Consider the following 20,050-nt stretch of genomic DNA (forward strand, 5'->3'; position numbering starts at 1 on the left):
GTCTGAAAGTGTAAAGTAAAAGTGATATGAGGAAAGCTGTTTTCATGCAGTGTGTTAGAATTTGGGAATGCACTGTCTGCAAGTGTATTGGAGGCAATTCCAATCAAGTCTCTCAAGGGTTGTTTCTTGAAAAGGAAGATGTGCAGGGAGAAGATAGAAGAATGTTCATTTAAAGAGCCAGTGTGAACTCGATGGGCTGACTGGCCTCTGTGTTATGATAGTTCTGTGCTACTGTAATTTCCAGTTCAAATCCCTCCCCCAAAACTAGAGTGTGATCTAGTGTAGTGCCCCTGCGCAGTACCAAGGGAGTGCAACATTATCTTTGATATCAGAATGAAAACAGCTCTCACAGAGGTGATGCCAAGAGACACACTTGACACAATGCAAAGTGGGAATCTGTGGCTCCCTTCCCCGTACACATCCCCCAGAAACTGAGATTGAAAGCCTTTTTTTAAAGACAAGCACCATTCCGATTGTGGTAAATTAGCTTATTCTGGCAAAACTCAGAAAACAGTGTCTAATGTTAGATACAATCTTGTTATTGGACAGCACTTACCAAATAACCCCAATTGCACTAAGAAGTACTCTGGAAACCAATTTATGATAATCAGGTGTTGCAATGTGATTCATTTGTGCATACTACACTTGTTCATACTCAGGGCCTTGTGCTTTCCAGGCTGAAGACATTTATCAAGACGTCGTTCCTTTCTCATTGAGGAAAGGACTATAGAGACTGTCAACCTCTGCTACATCCCCATGCCAACACACTGGCCAATCAGAACTGAGTTACCTAATTTTTGCCTCGTCGATCCATTAACTAAGACAGTTACCAGTTCATGTTGCATCGCTATGACAACCAGTGTCTACCACACAGCGCCCTGTTCTGCCATATAATATAATTGGTATTTCTTTTCTCAAGTTGTTTTTTTCATTCTTGCACTTTAATCCAGAGGAGTGCAAGCGGAAATCTTCATGTCACTTATTAAGCGATGCTTAAGTTCTGTACCAAGCAATTAAAAGAGGAATATTAAAAGGTAAGAAACTAAACAAAAACCTGGCATTTGAATTGTAGCTTTCATAACCTCCAGATGTTCCAAATGTGACTTAAAACTAATGAGGTGTAGCCACGGTTGTAATGTAGGATATACAGTTTGCCACTATGTGTACAGCAAGATCCACAAGCAGCAATGTGATTACGACTTGGTAATCTGTTCATTGAATCATAGAATTCCTACAGTGTGGAAGGAGGCCATTCAGTCTGTCAGGTCCACACTGACCCTCCGAAGAGCATCCCACCCAGACCCACCCCCTACCCTATCCCTGTAATCCTGCATTTCCCATGACTAACCCACCTAGCCTGCACATTCCTGGGCACTATGGGCAATTTAGCACAGCCAATTCACCTAACCAGCTCATCTTTGACTGTGGGAGGAAACTGGAGCACACTGAAGAAACCCACGCAGTCACGGGGAGAACGTGCAAACTCCACACAGACAGTTGCCCGAGGCTGGAATCAAACCTGGGTCCCTAGCACTGTGAGGCAGCAGTGCTAACCACTGATCCACCGTGCCACCCAATGGGTATATATTGGCCAGGATTGACCTGGGATCTTACACATCTTTTCCCAGGAGGGCAGATGGCGCCCAACTAAAACCTGGGAGTAGAGTGAGGGTGAGAGTGAGATGGAAGTAGGAATGGGGATTGGATGTCCTACTTGCTTTCCCTTATCTACTGTCTGTGATCTGGCACTAGAGAGTGTATCTGGACTGCTGACTCACTCACAGATGGCTTGATATGCCCAGTACTGAAACTATCCCAGTTAAAGAGCACGTTGGCCACTTTGAGGTGTGCACAAGGCAAGGTATCGATATTTGCAGTGCACCTTCTAGAGGCAGGAAGGTTAACACAAAGTGGCAGAGACCAGTATGTCATTACAGTGCCTGCACAGCAGCGCCAGCGAGGAATGTTTAAACATCTATCTCCATGGGCTTTCACTCTGTGCTAAGTGCATTCTTGTTTATTTGCTTCAGGGCAGGTTTAATGGGAGTTGTAATATCAGTCATTAACAAGTAATGAGATGAGAGATGAAGACGATGTGGAAGTGTCCCTTTAACTGAGTGTGCTAATTATAATGTACCATTCATGGTCACCAGATGCTGTGTGAGTAGGGGAGAGGGTGTGCCTCTGACAGGAGGAGTTTACCCCCTGCTGCACTAACACCATGCTGCATTCCAAAAACCTCCAACACCAATGTCTAGCTCATATCGCCCTCTGCTGGTAGCAGTTATCATGCACATTCCTGGGCCTAATATCTGTTACGTACACATGCTGGTAAGGTGCTAATTATTGCTGCATGTGATGGATTGTGGATTATCGCTGTCTGTGGAAGAGTGAGGTTTACAAGCTTGGTAGCTGTTCAAATCAATAAAAGTTTATTTCCCGGTTTGCAGGCAGCAAAAAGAGTGCTGTAATCGATTTGATGGGCCAGTGTAGGCAGAATGTAGGGAACTGAATACACCGCACAAGAACGTGGTTATGTCACACCTTCTGTACAGGAATCCCTGTCCCAGGAAGGTCCTCTTGTGCTATTTCTCTCTGCAGGCTTCACACACACACACACACACACACTTTCTCTGACGTTCTCTCACTCTCCCTGGGATCCTCTTACACTATTGATGTAGGATTGCTCTGCATTGTTTCTCTCTGTGGGATCTCCTTACACACTGTCTCTCTGTGGGATCTCCTTACACACTGTCTCTCTGTGGGAACTTTTTGAACTTGCTACATTGAAGAAATATTATTTAGGTAAGCACTCGGAAACATCCTAACATATAACGACAAATGCTGAGAGATTGGTTTAAAGTAGATAGGTACCTGAAATAGTGCTGTAATATTGTAAGACTGTCCCTCTGGGATTCCCCTCACCCATGTCTCTGTGGGGGCTCCTTACATGTTCTCTCAGTAGGATCGCTGCTCCATCAATTATTTTGTGATATCCTGAGTGTTGAATCCTGTGTCTCGATGGAGTCCAGTTAACGCTTCACTTGTTATTCCAGGTTATTAATCAAGGCCGGTATTGATGCAAACAAAGTGGCTAAAACAGGGACAGCTCTACACGAGGCAGCGCTGTGTGGCAAGACGGAGGTGGTCCGCTTGCTCCTTGACGTAAGTCTACTTACTGAATGTCAAACTCTGGGAGTGCATGTGTACTCATTTCTGTGCTTTCTGATGGTTTGAGGTCAGAGGGCAAGAGCCGTGTCTGTGTTCCAGTAGCTTGCATCCTCCCTGACCATGTTGACATACACAGGCTGTCATCTTCCCAATCAATCACTTCAGCCCATTGTAACTCTACAACTCCTGCCAATCCTACCATGCCCTCTTTCCCTATTGTCATCTCATGGCCCAGTACCCTATCTCCAACCTTTATCAGTCACTCTAGTCCTACTGTTTGGAATTCCTTTTCTGGATCATTTGTGAATTAATACTTTCCACACCTCCAAAAAGAAACTCCACATTGAAGAAACTTGATATCACCACTTGATTGGCACCACATCCATTAGCATTCATTCCCTCTGCCACTGAACGCTCAGTAGCGGCATTGTGTACCATCCACAAGATACGGCGCAGAGATTCACCAAGGCTGCTTCAGCAGCTGCTTCCAAACCCACAACCACTTCCATGCAGAAGGACAAGGGCAACATATAAATGGGAACACTTCACCCTGTAATTTCCCTTCCAAGTCGCTCCCCGTCCTGACTTGGAGATATGTCACCCTTCTTTCGGTAATGGAATTCCCTTCCTAAGGGCATTGTTGGTGTATTTGCAGTGTATGAAATATAGTGATTCAAAAAGACAGCTTGCCCATCACCTTCTCAAGGAAATTAATGCTGGCCTTGCAAGCAGCACCAATGTCATCCGAAAGAACTTTGAAAAAGTCCGGCTTTCAAAGCAAGATTTTCATTTTGTTGGCACCTTTCATGATCTGAAGGCATCTCGAAGAGCTTTGCAACAAGTGACGTACAATTAAAGTACGATGCAGTCAGTAAAATGACAGCCAGTTTATTTTAGATTAGGTTAGATTCCCGAGTGTGGGAACAGGCTCTTTGGCCCCACAAGTCCACACCGACCTTCTGAAAAGTAACCCACCCAGACCCCTATATTTACCCCTGACTAGGCACCCAACATTATGGGCAATTTAGCATGGCTTATTCACCTAACCTGCACATCTTTTGATTGTGGGAGGAAACTGGAACACCCAGAGGAAACCCACGCAGACACTGGGAGAATGTGCAAACTCCACACAGATAGTTGTCTGAGGTGGGAATTGAACCCGGATCCCTGGTGCTGTGAGGCAGCAGTGCTAACCACTGAGCCACTGTGCTGCCTCTTTTCATGCACAGCAAGATCCCACAAGCATCCTGGCGATCATGACCAAATCTGCTTTTGCGATTTTGGCCAATGGGTAAATGTTGACCAATACACCAAGAAAGAACTCACCTGCCCATCTCCAACTAATACCACGTGACCTTTTATGTCCATCTGAGAGATATGATAGGATCTTGGTTTAATGCTTCGTCTGAAATACAGAACCTCTGAGAGTGCAGCACTCCCTGTGAACTACACTGAAGAATGAGAGTAGGCCACTCAGCCCGTCAAGCCTGTCCTACCATTTAATAAGACTCTGTGCTCATCTCTCTGAAGTCAGATTCAATCTGTGCTGTTCTGAGCCAGACAAACATGCTGCCCAACTTAACAACTCAAAACAGTTGGTTACATTGAATTTGTTCCCAGTGCTTGCTTATACTTCTTCACATTTATTAGAATTCTAACATTCTGCGTGTGCTGTGGTGAGATTTGACCCCATGATCTCAGTAATTCAGTACTAATTCGTGACAAGAGGATATAATTAATCATTTCCATTCAGCAAGGCAACATCCTGACCAATCAGCGTCCACTTGCCAACCAGTTAACACATTCCTCTCACTCGGTATAAAATGTCGTTTCATTTTGACTTTGATTTGGAGATGCCGGCGTTGGACTGGGGTGGACAGAGTTAAAAATCACACAACACCAGGTTATAGTCCAACAAGTTTAATTGAAAGTGCTAGCTTTCGGAGCGACGCTCCTTTATCAGGTGGATGTGGGGTATCGCATGACCACAACCACCTGAAAGAGCAGCGCTTCAAAGGCTAATGCCCTTTGACTTTGCTATTCTTGTGAATTATCCTGACGAGTCCAACATGAAAAGAAAATCCAACAACCTGTCGTTTTCCCAGCAATATAATAATAAAAAAAATGGAAAATGTTCCCTGCTGTGGCCTGGTTTAAGATTTTGGTAGCTGTGATACAATAACCTGCATTTTGTTCAGCAAGTCTCTGTGCAGCGGTCTCTTGCCCTCAGCTCTGACTCTGAACTCTGCTCCTGTCGTATTCAGTTTGACTCTGAGGTGTCACTTTACTCTCCTTTACACTGGAATCAGCTACAAGCACTGCACCCCTCATTGACACTGGCAACATCTTTGGTGTATAAGTCGTCTGCCTGATTCAGGTTTAAATACGAGAATGGGTATTCAAGTGGTGGGAGTCTGCTATTTGTAGCCTCGGACTGGGCAGAACATGCTGACCAGCTCTGCCAATGAGGACATGAAGCAGGAAGCAGCAAAAGGAGGGCCTCAGTTATTTCTGTGCGCCTTTGGGTAACAAGAGGTGGCAAAAACGTTTTCCACTGTCCAGCGATTCACACAGGCGTTTCGCCACACAGTGTCATAAAGATGTGCAGCATGAAAACAGACTCCCTCCCAGTTCAATCCGTCCATGTTGACCAGATATCCTAGTCTAGTCCCATTTGCCAGCACTTGGCCCATATCCCTCTAAACCCTTCCTATTAACATACCCATCCAGATGTCTTTTAAATGTTTTAATTGAACCAGCCTAAATCACTTCCTTTGGCAGCTCATTCCACGCACGTACCACTCTCTGCGTGAAAACATTGCCCTGTAGGTCCTTTTTAAATCTTTCCCCTTTCTCCTTAAACCTATGTCCTCTAGTTTTGGAATTTCCCACCCTGGGGTAAAGAACTTGGCAACTCACCCTATCTATGCCCCTCATGATTTTATAAACCTCCAGCGTTCCAGAGAAAATAGCCCCATTCTGCTTCTCCCTATGCCTCAAACCCTCCAACCCTGGCAACATCCTTGTAAATCTTTTCTGAACCCTTTCAGGTTTCACACATCCTTCCTATAACAGGGAGACCCGAATTGCACATAGTATTACGAAAGTGGCCGAACCAATGTCCTGTACAGCTGCAACATGAACTGCCAACTCCTGTACTCAATACTTTGACCAATAAAGGAAAGCATACCAAATGTTGTCTTCACTATCCTACCTACAACACCTCCAAACTGCAACACCTCTCATTTATCTAAATTGAACTCCATCTGCCACTTCTCAGCCCATTGGCCCATCTGATCAAGAGCCCGTTGTAATCTGAGGTAACCCTCTTCGCTGTCCACTACACCTCCAATTTTGGTGTTACCTGCAAACTTACTAACTGTACCTCTTATGCTCGCATCCAAATCATTTATGTAAATGACGAAAAGTAGTGGACCCAGCACCGATCCTTGTAGCACTCCACTGGTCACAGGCCTCCAGTCTGAAAAACAACCCTCCACCACCACCTTCTGTTTTCTACCTTTTAGCCAGTTCTGTATCCAAGTGGCTAGTTCTCCCTGTATTCCTTGTGATAGGGGCAGCAGTGGTAATGTCATTGGACTAGTCATCCAGAGGTCTGAGGAATACATCTTCACATCTCACTAGGATACAAATGTTCTGGGAGATATGAGTTCAAATCTCACCAGGCAGCTCAGGAAGTTTAAATTTAATCAATAAAATCAGGAGTAGAAAGCTAGTCCCAGACATGGTGACCAGCACAATTATCATCAATTGATGATGTTGATTATCTTTATTGATCAATCATCATTAAAACCCATTACCAATGTCTTCAGATGAAGGAAATGTGCCATCCTTACCCAATGGTCCTCACACGTAACTCCCAACCCACAGCAACTCTTAACCACCGAGTGGCCTAGCACACCACTGAACTCGGGCAGTTATGGAAGGCAACAAATGCTGGCCTTGCCAGTGTTGCTGATATCCCATGAAAGGATAAAAGAACCGTGGGACTTCCACAGAGGCAACACAAATGTTGGCTTCATATACTCCCATGAGCATTCACCTGCAAAAATAAACTAGAGTTTATGAATGCCTTACCAGCCATTTACCTCCCAGCTCCAATTTTCTATCCGGGGCATGCCTGAGGTTGGGAACACAAACGTCCATTTCATTCTGCTGGGAACCAAACAGTGCACTCTACCCATCAGCAGTGTGCTATCCCCAGAAGCAAAGTTTCATGAATTGGATGCTCCATTGAATTGTCACATCAATGATATTGGCTCTTCTGGTTTATATATCACACCCAGTTTTCTGTTTCCCACTTGGGCAGGAGCTGTCCTGCCCTGATCTCTCACCAGGGGGTGTCGACGAGCTCTAGAGTTTGACCCTGAGGGGCTGTGGGGGAGGCAGGCGGGGGAGGGTAGTGACGGTTTGATCATAACATTTAACTCCATCCTCTATTCCTCTTTGCAGGCTGGCATTGACGTCAACATCAGGAACACTTACAACCAAACAGCCTTGGACATCGTCAGTCAGTTCACCACCTCTCAAGCCAGCAAAGAAATCAAGCAGCTACTACGAGGTAAAGAGGCAGTGCAGGAGTTGGTTTCCTCCGGCACTTGGGGAGGGTGGTAGCAGGAATGAGAAAGAAAGTATACTGCTCCTTTATTGGGGCTGCACAGGTGGGAGTGTGCTGTTGTGTTTTGACAATTTGCTGCATTGTTGGGGACTCTGGTGCTGGGCTCCTTAGGACCATATGGTTGAATTGCAGGGATCCAGGTGGAATTTTGGGAATTTGCTGGACTCTCTTTGGGTGTGCATTTGGATGTGGAGGCCCTTCCCAACAGAAGCCATATTTTGTTCTGAGACATTGATGGAGAAATCTAGAGAAGGCCAATGTGACATATATCCATCGGTCAAGAGAGGTTGAGAGGGTTACACAGTCTGGAGGTGAGTTTGAATTTGCGGAGTCCTGTTACAGGACATGTACAAGGAGCATCAGCCAAGTGTAGGGGAAAGTGAGAGTTGCAAAACCAAAATTGGATGACACCAGTAATCAGCACGGAATGTCCTTCCTCTTCCTGATGTTCTAAATGAGCAAGTGAGACAGGCAGTGCTATGGTTTTCAGATAATATTGAACTGTACGTTGTCAAATATGAAGACATGACCACGTGTCTGAAGAGCTGGAGAAAGGCAGAGTTACGAAGATCGGAAAACCAAAAACCCAACGTATGGTCCGTCGGTTTGAGCCATTGGAAAGGAATCGGGGCCAGCTGTACAGAGTCTGGATGAAGACTTGGAGAACGTGAGTAGGTTAAAGTACCTGCAGAAGATGGGAGTATGGAAATGGAAGTGAAAATACAGATTAGTTCCGGTTGGGAGAAGTTGGAAGAAACGCGCAGTGGAGGCTTGTTTGTTGAAAGTGCCTTTAAAAGGAAGAATCTACAAGACAGTTGTAAGACCAGCACCATTATTGTAAACCCTTGAGCAACATCAAAGAGTTACGACAATCGAATGCTAATGTTAATATGAGACGTTGAAGGGAAATGAATGATTGTTGTTAATGAATTATGAGATATATAACAGGTACAATTGGAACTAAGGAAGAGATATGTTAGATTGCTACACTCAATAAATTGTGCATAAGGAAAGCCTATGGCTCCCTGTATCTGCTAGACTAGCCTGGTTAGAATCTATTCTCGGTGGTAACACAGAAATGTAGAGATTGGAAACTTAGTTTCTTTCAGGTGGAGATTATTGTTGGAGTTAATTTGGAAAACAATGGCTCAACCAAATGTACAGGATACGATTTCTCAGTGATGGTCAGTGAAGCTGAATCTGATAATCATTAGAATAATGAAGTGGATGTAGGGACATGGCTCTGTAGCATTTAAAAGAAAAACACGAGACGACGCCCTTAGTATTGCCACGTCCTGCTAGAACCAAAATCAGATGTGAAATACTTTTGGAGCTGAAGGATAACAATTTGAAACTCTGGGTGGTTTAGTAATTCTATTAAAATTTGTGAAAGAATTTTTGATAAAGATGACCCATGAAATACATATGAAGCATGGTCAGATTTTGATAGATTTCAAAAGATCTTTTGATTTGATCTATTATTGTCGCATGTACCTAGGTACAGTGAAAAGTTTTGTGTGCAGTCCATGCAGAATCATACCATACAAAGGTCATAGGGTGGTTGAACAGAGTGAGGAGTACAACGTTTTCGCTGCATAGAAGCTGCACAAAAACAGGATCAACATGAGATTTGAAATTTAAGAGGTCCATCCAGATGTCTAATAACAATGGGAAAGAAGCTGTTCTTGTACCTGTTGGTGTGTCCTTTTAAGTTTTTGTATCTTCTGCCTGATGGAAAAGATTGGAAGAGATTATAACCAGGTTAAGAAGGGTCTTTGACGATGTTGGCTGCCTTTCCCAGAAGTCAATGGTGGAGTCAATGGATGGAAGGTTGTCTTGCATGATGGTCTGTGCTGTGTTCAGGACTCTCTGTAGTTTCTTACAGTCCTGGGCAGAGCAGTTGCCATTCCAAATTGTGATGTATCCTATAGAATGCGTTCTGTGGTGTATCTATAAATGTCAGTCCTTATGGATGTGTTGAATTTCCTTAGCGTCCTGAGGGAGAAGAGGCGTTGTTGTTGCATTAACGTAGATGGTCCAGGACAGATTGTTAGTGATCGTCATTCCTAGAACTTGATGCTCTCGACTCTCTCCACCTCAGCTCCATTGATGTAGACAGAGGCATGTCCTCCTCCTTGCTTCCTGAAGTCGATGATCAGCTCTTCAGTTTTGCTGACACTGAGAGAGGGATTGTTATCGTTATACCACAGCACCAAGATGGGTGGTTACTCAATGGTATTTATCAGACTACATTCAGGATAATAAAACTTGTGTTTGGAAATTTCTCAGTCAGTGCCTTGCCTTTATATTGTAGGGATGTGCTAATGTGTCGAAATGGATAGTATTAATTTGGAGTTAGATTTTTGGAATTTTACAACTCTGTGGCACAGTGGTGGTGTCCCTATCTCTGGGTTAAAAGGCCTGGGTTCAAGTCCCACCTATCTGAGATGGGTGTCATAACATGTCTGAGCAGATTAATTAAAATAACTGTATTACAGGGAACAGCTGCGACTGATCAAGAGAACAGTTGGTCTGGTCGAAATTCTCCACAAAGAAACTCTACGTCTCTTAGATTCTGTTTGACCATCCTGGTTGGAATCTATTACCAGTTGAGGTGGATATATAGAGTAACAAGGAAAGGAAAGATAAAATCAGGAACTAGCATCAGGAGGTCAGTGAAGATCATAGGAATATTAACACAATGGTTACAAGAGCAGTTCAGAGCCTAGGAATAATGCAGCGAGTGATTAACCTCCTGACTCCCTGTCCACCATTTACAAGGCACAACCCAGGGGTGTGATGAATTACTCTGCACTTGCTCTGGATGGGTGCAGCTTCATCAACACTCAAGAAAATTGACACCATCCAGGACAAAGCAGCCTGCTTTATTGGAACCACACCCACAAGCAACCACTCCCTCCATCACCGATGCTGTGTGTACTATCTACAAGGTGCACTGTAGACGTTCACCAACGATGCTTAGACAGCCCCTTGTCAACCCATAACCACTACCATCTAGAAAGAAAGGGCAGCAGATACAGGCAACACCACTGCTTGCAAGTTCCTCTTCAAGACACTCACCATCCTGACTTGCAAAAGCATCCAAAAGTATCTGATGAAGAGTTTTTGCCTGAAACATCTTGCTGCTCAGATGCTGCCTGACCTGCTGTACTTTTCCAGTGCCACACTTTCGACTCTCATCTCCAGCATCTGCAGTCCTCACTTTCTCCTTGGAAAAGTATCGCCATTCCTTCAATGTTGCTGGGCCGAAATCCTGGAATTCCGTCCCTAACAGCATTGTCAGTCACCTACAGCGGTTCAGGAAGACTGTTCACTAATACCTCCTCCAACGCCAACTAGGATTGGGCAATAAATGCTGACCCAGCCAGTGATTCCCTCATCCCATGGTGAATAAAACAACATCTGGTCATCTGTTGCGGAGACAGAGTTGACTTGTAGTGAGACAAATGGTGGAGATGGTACTGCCAGGAAAAAGGAGAGCAGGAGGGACTAAGAACCAATGAAAAGATGCGGTTATGAGGAAAATAGCACAGTGGCAATGGAAGAGGAATGGGTGGCTGACCAGAGGAGATGGAGAAGAGGCAGCGTTGTAACCCTAAGTAAGTTGAGAGAAGCTGAAAGAAGAAGAATTTGGGACGGAAACAGAAGTGTTAGGATATGTCCCATTTGTAGAACTACACAAAATTAATGACAGAGACCTATGGAAACTATCCAATATGTAGAGTTAGTAAATGGTGTAGTATCAACATGGCAGCTACAAGTGGTGAGGACAATCTTCACATCTCCAGCGGGCTGACCGATATAGTGTAGGTGCTTACTGAGTCAGGAATATTTCACCTCCTCCTCTTCCATATTGTTTCCCATCAACTGATCTTTTCTTCCCAACAGAGGCCTCTGGAATCCTGCAAGTCCGAGCCCTGAAGGATTACTGGAATGTTCACGACCCCACTTCACTCAATATTCGGGCTGGCGATGTTATTATGGTGAGTAATGGTGGGTTTGGAATGAGGAAGAAACATCAGAACTGTAGGACGTGTAACAACTTATTAATGTGGAGTATGGCGTCTAGAGCAGGGCTCTCCATCCTCGGGGGAGGGGTGCTGCTACATCTCGGTTATTCTTTTTGGCGATCTGGTAAACAAATTTCAGAAAGGTGGAATATGGTTAAAATGAATTTCGGATGAAAAACAACTGATCATTTAAATAACAACTGAATAAAAATAGCCACTATAATATGTCAAGCAGCAGAGCTGACTAATTGTTCTGGGAGGACTGCAGGTGTTGGGGATCAGAGTCAAAAAGTGTTGTGCTGGAAAAGCACAGCAGGTCAGGCAGCATCCAAGGGGCAAGAGAATTGACGTTTCAAGCATAAGCTCTTCATCATTCCTCATGATGAAGCACCGCACATTTTTGACTAATTGCTTTGGATATGAAACTGAGGTAGAGAGAAACACAGACAAGGACCAAAGTCCCAATCACTACAGAAAGGTTTGGAGAATGAGACTGAGCTAGGACTTGGCTTTAACTGGCCTAGACCCCTGTTCACCTCAGGTGATGCACACACTGTTCTGTCTCACAGTCAGTGTGTCAGTTTAGCTTTGAGAGAAATGCTAACAATGACATCACCATATCATAGCATGTGACCTGAAGGTATACAGTAAAGATCTCAGACTCCACCTTACTTTGAATTTTTTGAAAGCATGACATGCTATTGAAAGCATGCATCTCTATGATAAACTATTAGTCCAGGCACCCAATGTGTCTGAGGGATGTAATGTTTGTACATATCGCTTAGACAGTGTAACTGACTGCTGGACTCTTCGATACAATAAGCTTGCACATCCAATTTCTCATGCAATGAGGAACTAACAAGAAAATCGCTGCATCGGTTAAAACACTGTATTGGAGGCAGACTCTCTCTGTAATTTATATATAACTTGGTGGGGCGGGGGGGGGGGGGGGGGGGGGGAGGTGTCAGATATATCTCACAGTCTGCTTTGTGGGTGGGTTTTGAGAAAGGAGGAGGAAAAGAGTGAATGTATCTCTGGCTCACTCTCAGAGCCAGAGACCCAAACACCCTGAACTCAGTGTTCACAGACTCTCTCCCTCTCCCAATTGCAGGCATGTTCCCTCAATCTCAAACTTTACCACTGTCCCTCCATTCCTCTCTCGCACACACATCTTAATACCCTCACCCTCCCTCACACCCTCATGCTCTTCCCCCCCCATCTCTCACTCACACACTCACATGTTCTTCCTTCCTCCATCACTCTCGCCCTCTTCCCCCATCCCTCTCCCCCTCATTCTCCCATATCTACATATTTTCCCTGCCTCATTAGCACCTACACAGGAAGGACAGAGTCTTGTCCTCCTCTAACTCAATCCCCAACTCAGAATCTCTTCCACTCACAAAAACCAGGAAACCTCCCATGCACTGGTCCAGTAGATCCTCCGTAGCCAGCAGACTCTCGGCAGTAGCCATCACCAGTCCTGAGGCACAGCCTCAGGCTGACCGCAGTTGCTCATGTTTATACAGCTTGCTGGTCTTCCGTTCAGAGACCATTCCTAATGATCAAACTCAACAGCAAACGCAGAGAGAAAGGGTGTCTGGTTAGAGGACCGTCTTCTTGGAGAGTCTTCCATTTGTTTTTCCAGTTTCTGGGAACTGCAGTTACAGGCTGGTTAGGAACTCTTGGCAGGCCTGTAGGCTGCCTGTTGGAAAAACCTGAGCTGGCCATTGATGAACACAACTTGAACATCCATGCTGCCATACTGTGTAACCCAAAACACCACAAAGAATGGGAGTGTGGGCCCAAAGAGTGATTATCCTGTATATTGTTAAGGAAGTAGCAGACCTTTGTGATTACAATCCACAATGGCAGCTCTGTGCATATACCAGCCTCTGTGGAGAATAGCAGTCCCTGTGTAAACTATGGAGAATAGCAGTCACTATATACTGTATACTATAGAGAATAGAGGTCCCTATGTATTGTATATTATAGAGAATAGCAGTCCCTGCGTGTACTATAGAGAATAGCAGTCCCTATCTAAACTATGGAGAACAACAGCCTCTGTGTAGATGATAGAGAATAGCAGTCCCTGTGTAGACTATAGGAAATAGCAGTCCCTGTGTAGACTATAGGAAATAGCAGTCCCTATGTGTACTATGGAGAATAGCAGTCCCTGTGTAGACTATAGGAAATAGCAGTCCCTATGTGTACTATGGAGAATAGCAGTCCCTGTGTAAACTATAGAGAATAGCAGTCCCTGTGTAAACTATGGAGAATAGCAGTCACTATATACTGTATACTATAGAGAATAGAGGTCCCTATATATTGTATATTATAGAGAATGGCAGTCTTTATGTACTGTATACTATAGAGAATAGCAGTCCCTGTGTATACTATGGAGAAAAGCAGTCCCTGTGTAGACTATAGGAAATAGCAGTCCCCATGTAAACTATAGGAAATAGCAGTCCCTGTGTAAACTATAGGAAATAGCAGTCCTGGTGTAAACTATGGAGAATAGCAGTCCCTGTGTATACTATGGAGAAAAGCAGTCCCTGTGTAGACTATAGGAAATAGCAGTCCCCATGTAAATTATAGGAAATAGCAGTCCCTGTGTAAACTATGGAGAATAGCAGTCCCCATGTCTATTATAGAGAATAGCAGTCCCATTGTGTACTATGGAGAATAGCAGTCCCTGTGTAAACTATGGAGAATAGCAGTCCCTGCGTATGCTACGGAGATTAGCAGACCCTGCGTACGCTACGGAGAATAGCAGTCCCTGCGTACACTACGTAGAATAGCAGTCCCTGCGTCTGCTACAGAGAATAACAGTCCCAGCGTGTACTACAGAGAACAGCAGTCCCTGCGTATGCTGTGGATATTAACAGTCCCTGCGTGTGCTATGGAGAATAGCAGACACTGCGTGTGCTACGGAGAATAACAGTTCCTGCGTCTGCTACAGAGAATAACAGTCCCTGCGTGTACTACAGAGAATAGCAGTCCCTGTGTATACTATAGAGAATAGCAGTGCCTGCGTACGCTGCGGAGAATAGCATGCATACAGAATCTGCACACGTACAGAATAGCAGTCCCTGCGTGTGCTATACAGAATAGCAGTCCCTATGTAAACTATGGAGAATAGCATCTCCAACTGTCCTTCAGTTCAAGGGCTGAGGGTTACTCAGTGTCACAGGTTTCTGCTCTGTGTCTTTCTGTGCACATTCGGGCTGATTCCTGACCCACAGATCTTTGGTCATGTGAGCTAGAATGTTCCTTGAAGTAATGGGATCAGGAGACTGGGATTTCCTTCCTGTTTTTTCAATCCCTATTACCTGCTCTGCCTCAACATCACCGTGTTTGGACACTGAGTGGTCCACCTTGATGGACATGTTTTCACCATGTTGGCCACTTGGTAGCGAGCTCATTTCCACCATTAATGTCAATGCTGCTGTGCTTCAAGGAGAGCCAGTCGGGTCTTTGAATCATTTCCTTTGTTCAGGAACAGCGACCATTTGGGAGTTGAGGAAACGGGATGTGGTAGGGAGACCGTTTCCAGCCTCCGAACACAACGTTCTATCTGTTATTATCGATGTGGAAAGAGTTTTATCTGAATATCTGTAGAGCTGAAACGAAGAAGGATAGCAGTGTTTGTTGGATGTTCCTCCCATTGAATCCAGGGGCAGTGGCAGAGGCATTGCTGGTGGAAATCCTGTCGTGTTTTCATGTACAACAGATACACTGTCCTGGAGTATTGTGTACGGTTTAGGTCTCTATATCTGAGGAAGGATGTTCTGGTTGTGGAGGGAGTGCAGTGAAGGTTTACTGGATTGATTCCTGGGATGGCAGGACTGATGTTACGAGGAGAGACTGGATTGGTTAGGACTGTATTCACTGGAGGGGAATTTCGTAGAAACCTATAAAATCCTAACAGGACTAAACAGGGTAAACACCAGAAGGATGTTTCTGATGAATGGAGAGTCCAGGGGATCACAGTCTGAGGATACAGGGTAGGCCATTTAGGACTGAGATGGGAAGAAATGCCTTCACTCAGAGAGTGGGGAGCCTGTGGAATTCTCTGCCACAGAAAGCAATGAGGCTAAAACATTAAATATTTTCAAGAAGGACTTAGATATAGTTCTGACAGCTAAAGGGTTCAAAGGGTATGGGGAGCAAATGGGAACGAAGGAGCAGGGCTGAATGACCTGCTACTGCACATTTTCAATGTGTCCGTGAGATACAGTCCAGTATTCACTCAATCCTGACAATCACTGTTCTATCTGCTAGGATCTTTCTTCCTTTTTGGGGATTTTGGTCCTGCAGCATTCTGTGCCATAGTTGGCAACCTGGGTGTCGCAGCCTTTGAGAGGACGAGGTTTGAAAAATGCTGAATATAGTCCCGCTACCTTCCTTTATTTAATACACAAGGGAGATGGGATATTTGACTGACCAAGTCTAGATTGATAGGAGTCTTGTTATGTCAAATTTAACAGACTGGGCCAGAGTGGACAATTATGCTGTAATCATCCAAAAACTGTGATTCAGGAACATCTCAGGTGGTCAAGTTGATGTTGGTCTGGAAACAGCTGTAATGTAACAGTTTTCCAGCGAGGCAATATTTCGTTCTGACACCAGAGTGCAGATAAACTTTGATAAGGTGAACAGGCATTATCAGGTAGACTGTAGACCCTACTCTGTACTTTATAACTCTGTCTCCCACATCAGACAGTTTGAGTCGTGAATCAGTTGCAGGATTGTAAAGAAGTTTCTTGGACATCCAAATCTCTGAAGGACAATCCACAGAGAATGGTTACATATTGAAGAAAAGGCTACAGTCAGGTTGCTGGATGCATGCTGGTGTGGTCCTCGATATTTTTCTTGGATTTCTCTGTTAGAAGAGCCATGTGAGAGGTTCTTCCAGAAGGCCTGAAGCCTCAATGTGTCTCTGGGAGGATTTCCTCAGCTACAGGAAGTCGGTGATTCAGGAGGATGCTGTGAAGATGTTCCCTGCAGTGGCCAAGAGGGAAATACCTCAAGGGTGATTGACCTCCCTTCTTGAAGATAGCTATTGTCACATTCCGGAACTCAGTGTTCTTTTTCTTTCCAAGTCGGTAGGCTTTGTGCATGGAGCCTTGATGGGTGGGAATCCCCTTAGAATCCCCTGGGCCTTTATTTCATCTATTTATTTGCTAGTTGCAGCTAAAGCTCAGTTGGCTGCACAGCTATTTGCAGTGCAGTGCGATATCAACTGTATGGGTTTGATTCCCACACCAGTTGAGGTTACCATGAAGGGCTCTCCCCTTGCCTGAGGCAGGCTGACCTTGTTGTTAAACCATCACCACCATTTCTGTATCCGATGACAGAACATCCTATGGTCTTCCAGGACCGTGGTGACTGTTACCTTTACCTGCAGATCTCTCCTGTGTTTGAAAAAGATCTTGTTTTTCTCACCCAGTGGCTACATAAAAACTTTGTACAGACCATGGTTGAATGGACTGAGCACCCTTCACTGAAAGGACGTGCTGTCCTTTGACAGGGTGTGACAGTGTTTTCTGTCATCACAGGAAAGCATGTGTTCAACATTTCTTCAGACAATCTAAATCCATAACACAGCATTCCAACAGCTCTCAGCTCCTGCTCATGGACAAACCAGGAAGATTAAAGCTGGAGAGCTCCAACAGTATGGTGATCAAAGGCAATAGGAGCCCCTGCTGTGTCTATTATAGTGAATACTGCCCCTGTGTATACAATATAGAATAGTGATCTCTGTACAGTATTGTAATCTCTGTGTATGTTATAGAAAATAGCAGTCACTGTACCTACCGTCAAGCATAGCTGCCCCTGAGTATAGCATGGAGCCTTTGACTGATTTAAAAAAAAAATTCTCCCATGAGGCATGGGCATTGCTGACTGGCCAGTATTTATTGCCCGTCCCTAGCTGCTCCTTGAGAATGTGGCTGTGAGCTGGCTTCGAGAACCACTGTAGTTAAGAACCACCTTAGGGAGGACAATTCCTGGGTTTTGATCTGGTGACACTGAAGGAATGGTGATATATTTCCAAGTCAGGATGGTGAGTGGCTTCAAGGGGAACTTGAGGAGCTGGTGTTCCCATGTAGCTGCTGCCCTTGTATTTCTAAATGGAAGTGGTTGTGTGATGGGAAGGATCTTTGGAGAATTTCTGCAGTGCATCTTGAGCTACTGAGCATCATTGTTGGAGGGAGTGAAAGTTTATGGATGTGGTGCCATTCACGCAGTTGCTTTTGTCCTGGATGATGTCAAGCTTCTTCTGTTGGGGCTGCACATGTGAGGAGTATTCCATCACACTGTGCTCTGCCTTCTGCCTCGCCAATGGTGGACAGGTTTTGGGCAGTCGGGAAGTGGGTTACTCACTGCAGTACTCCTAGCCTCTGACCTGCTCTTGTTGCAAGCCCAGTTCAGTTTCTGGTCAATGGTAGCCCCTAGGATGTTGATAGTGGGAGATTCAATGATGGCTTACACTGTGGAACGCCAAGGAGCAGTGTTTAGATGATCTTGTATCGGTGATGGGCATTGTGTGGCATGAATGTTATGTGCCACTTGTTAGCCCAGACACTATAATAGAGAATGGCAGCCCCTCTGTGTACAATAACGAATACCAGGTGCCCATGATTCTGCAGAGCTGTTGTGGATGGGGGAGAAAGCTAAGCCAAAAGGAAAATCCACAACAGCCATGCAGGTTAAAATACAAATTTGGACGACAGAAAACGTGTTCAATTCTTCCAGTCCTTTGAATTCCTGGCGATATGCCCCAGTTGCTGACAGTCACAAAATAATGGACAGTCTTCAGACTAGATTTCATATTCAGCTGCGAAACAATTCGGATTCCTGATGTCTGAGATTTTATCAGTTTTGGTTTCAAACTACTTTGCTGAGAGAGCATTCGAGAGTGCTGCTGTCAACTCCACAGTCTAACACTTACTGACCTGAGAAAGAGGGCCAGGGCTGCGTCCTTGTAACTACCCGAGACTTCTACAAGAAATATACTCGAAGGAAAGCACTCATTACCTTAGTCCATAGTATGTCTATCATGCTGCGGTTTGATTATATTCCTGTAGCTAACAGAGACAGAATAGAGCCGTGAAATCCTGTTGATGATGATGTGTGTGTTTGGTCATTTTATAAATCACTGCCTTCCTGCGACAGGTCCTGGAACAACACGCTGATGGCCGCTGGAAGGGACACATTCATGACAGCCAGAAGGGCACGGACCGTGTTGGCTACTTCCCCCCATCCATTGTTGAGGTGATCAGCAGGAGATCAGGTCAGTGATCATCACACACAGGGTAGTGGACATAAGCAACTCTCATCCCCTCGAGGTTGTGGATACTGATGGGTCAACTCTGCGGATGAGATTTTTGTTAATTAGATTAGATTCCCTACAGTATGGAAACAGGCCCTTCAGCCCAACAAGTCCACACCGACCCTCCGAAGAGTAACCCATCCAGACCCATTCCCCATACCCTATATTTACCCCTGACTTGGCAACGTAGCATGGCCAATTCACCTGGCCTGCACATCTTTGGAATGTGGGAGGAAACCTGAGCACCCGGAGGAAACCCACGCAGACACGGGGAGAATGTGCAAACTCCACACAGTCAGTCGCCCGAGGCCGGAATCGAACCTGGGTTCCTGGCGCTGTGAGGCAGCAGTGCTAACCACTGAGCCACCATGAAACTGAAGAATATAGGGCAGGGGCAGGCAATCGTGTTTGAAGTACAGGTCAGGCACAGGCTCCTGGGGCTGTATGGCCACCTCCTGTTCCTAATGTTTCTTATGAGATTCTAGACAATCTAAAGTTGAGTAGGTGAGACACAATGTTGGGACAAAACTGGTTAAAACCAACACAGTAATACTTACAAATGGTCATACTGATCCCCATTTTGAAGTATATGTGTCAAATGGGACCAGTATGGGTTTTTTCACCAGTTTAATGGTCTGTTCTGGGATGAAGATAGATGCTGTACGTGTGGCCCTGTGTTGGACTTACTCACCTCAATGTGATACTTCAGTGTTCAGAGAAGGTGTTGTCTTGCACCTTTTCCTTAATGGGAAGACTAGCCTGGAGGTTTACATGCATTACTTTGAACCCCAACCCCCTCCCTGCATTCTGAAGATGATGACCATCACATCATGTTTGCTGGCTGCCCTCTAGATCCTCAACAAATTGAAATTCTTC

At 45.0% G+C, this 20,050-nt stretch overlaps 1 protein-coding gene across 4 annotated transcripts in view; it reads left to right on the forward strand.

Moving 5' to 3' along the window:
- Positions 1-20,050, forward strand: part of LOC132827680 (caskin-2-like) — a 277,191-nt gene that overhangs the window by 214,692 nt on the left and 42,449 nt on the right. For all 4 annotated transcript variants that reach the window (XM_060844329.1, XM_060844327.1, XM_060844328.1 and 1 more), the window contains 4 exons: positions 3,057-3,165; positions 7,645-7,753; positions 11,720-11,814; positions 19,018-19,135. In XM_060844329.1, coding sequence (XP_060700312.1) covers positions 3,057-3,165; positions 7,645-7,753; positions 11,720-11,814; positions 19,018-19,135 — 431 coding nt within the window. The remainder of the gene's footprint in view (positions 1-3,056; positions 3,166-7,644; positions 7,754-11,719; positions 11,815-19,017; positions 19,136-20,050) is intronic.

The sequence above is a fragment of the Hemiscyllium ocellatum genome, chromosome 25 (genome assembly GCF_020745735.1).
Source record: "Hemiscyllium ocellatum isolate sHemOce1 chromosome 25, sHemOce1.pat.X.cur, whole genome shotgun sequence".
In the NCBI taxonomy this organism is placed as follows: domain Eukaryota; kingdom Metazoa; phylum Chordata; class Chondrichthyes; order Orectolobiformes; family Hemiscylliidae; genus Hemiscyllium; species Hemiscyllium ocellatum.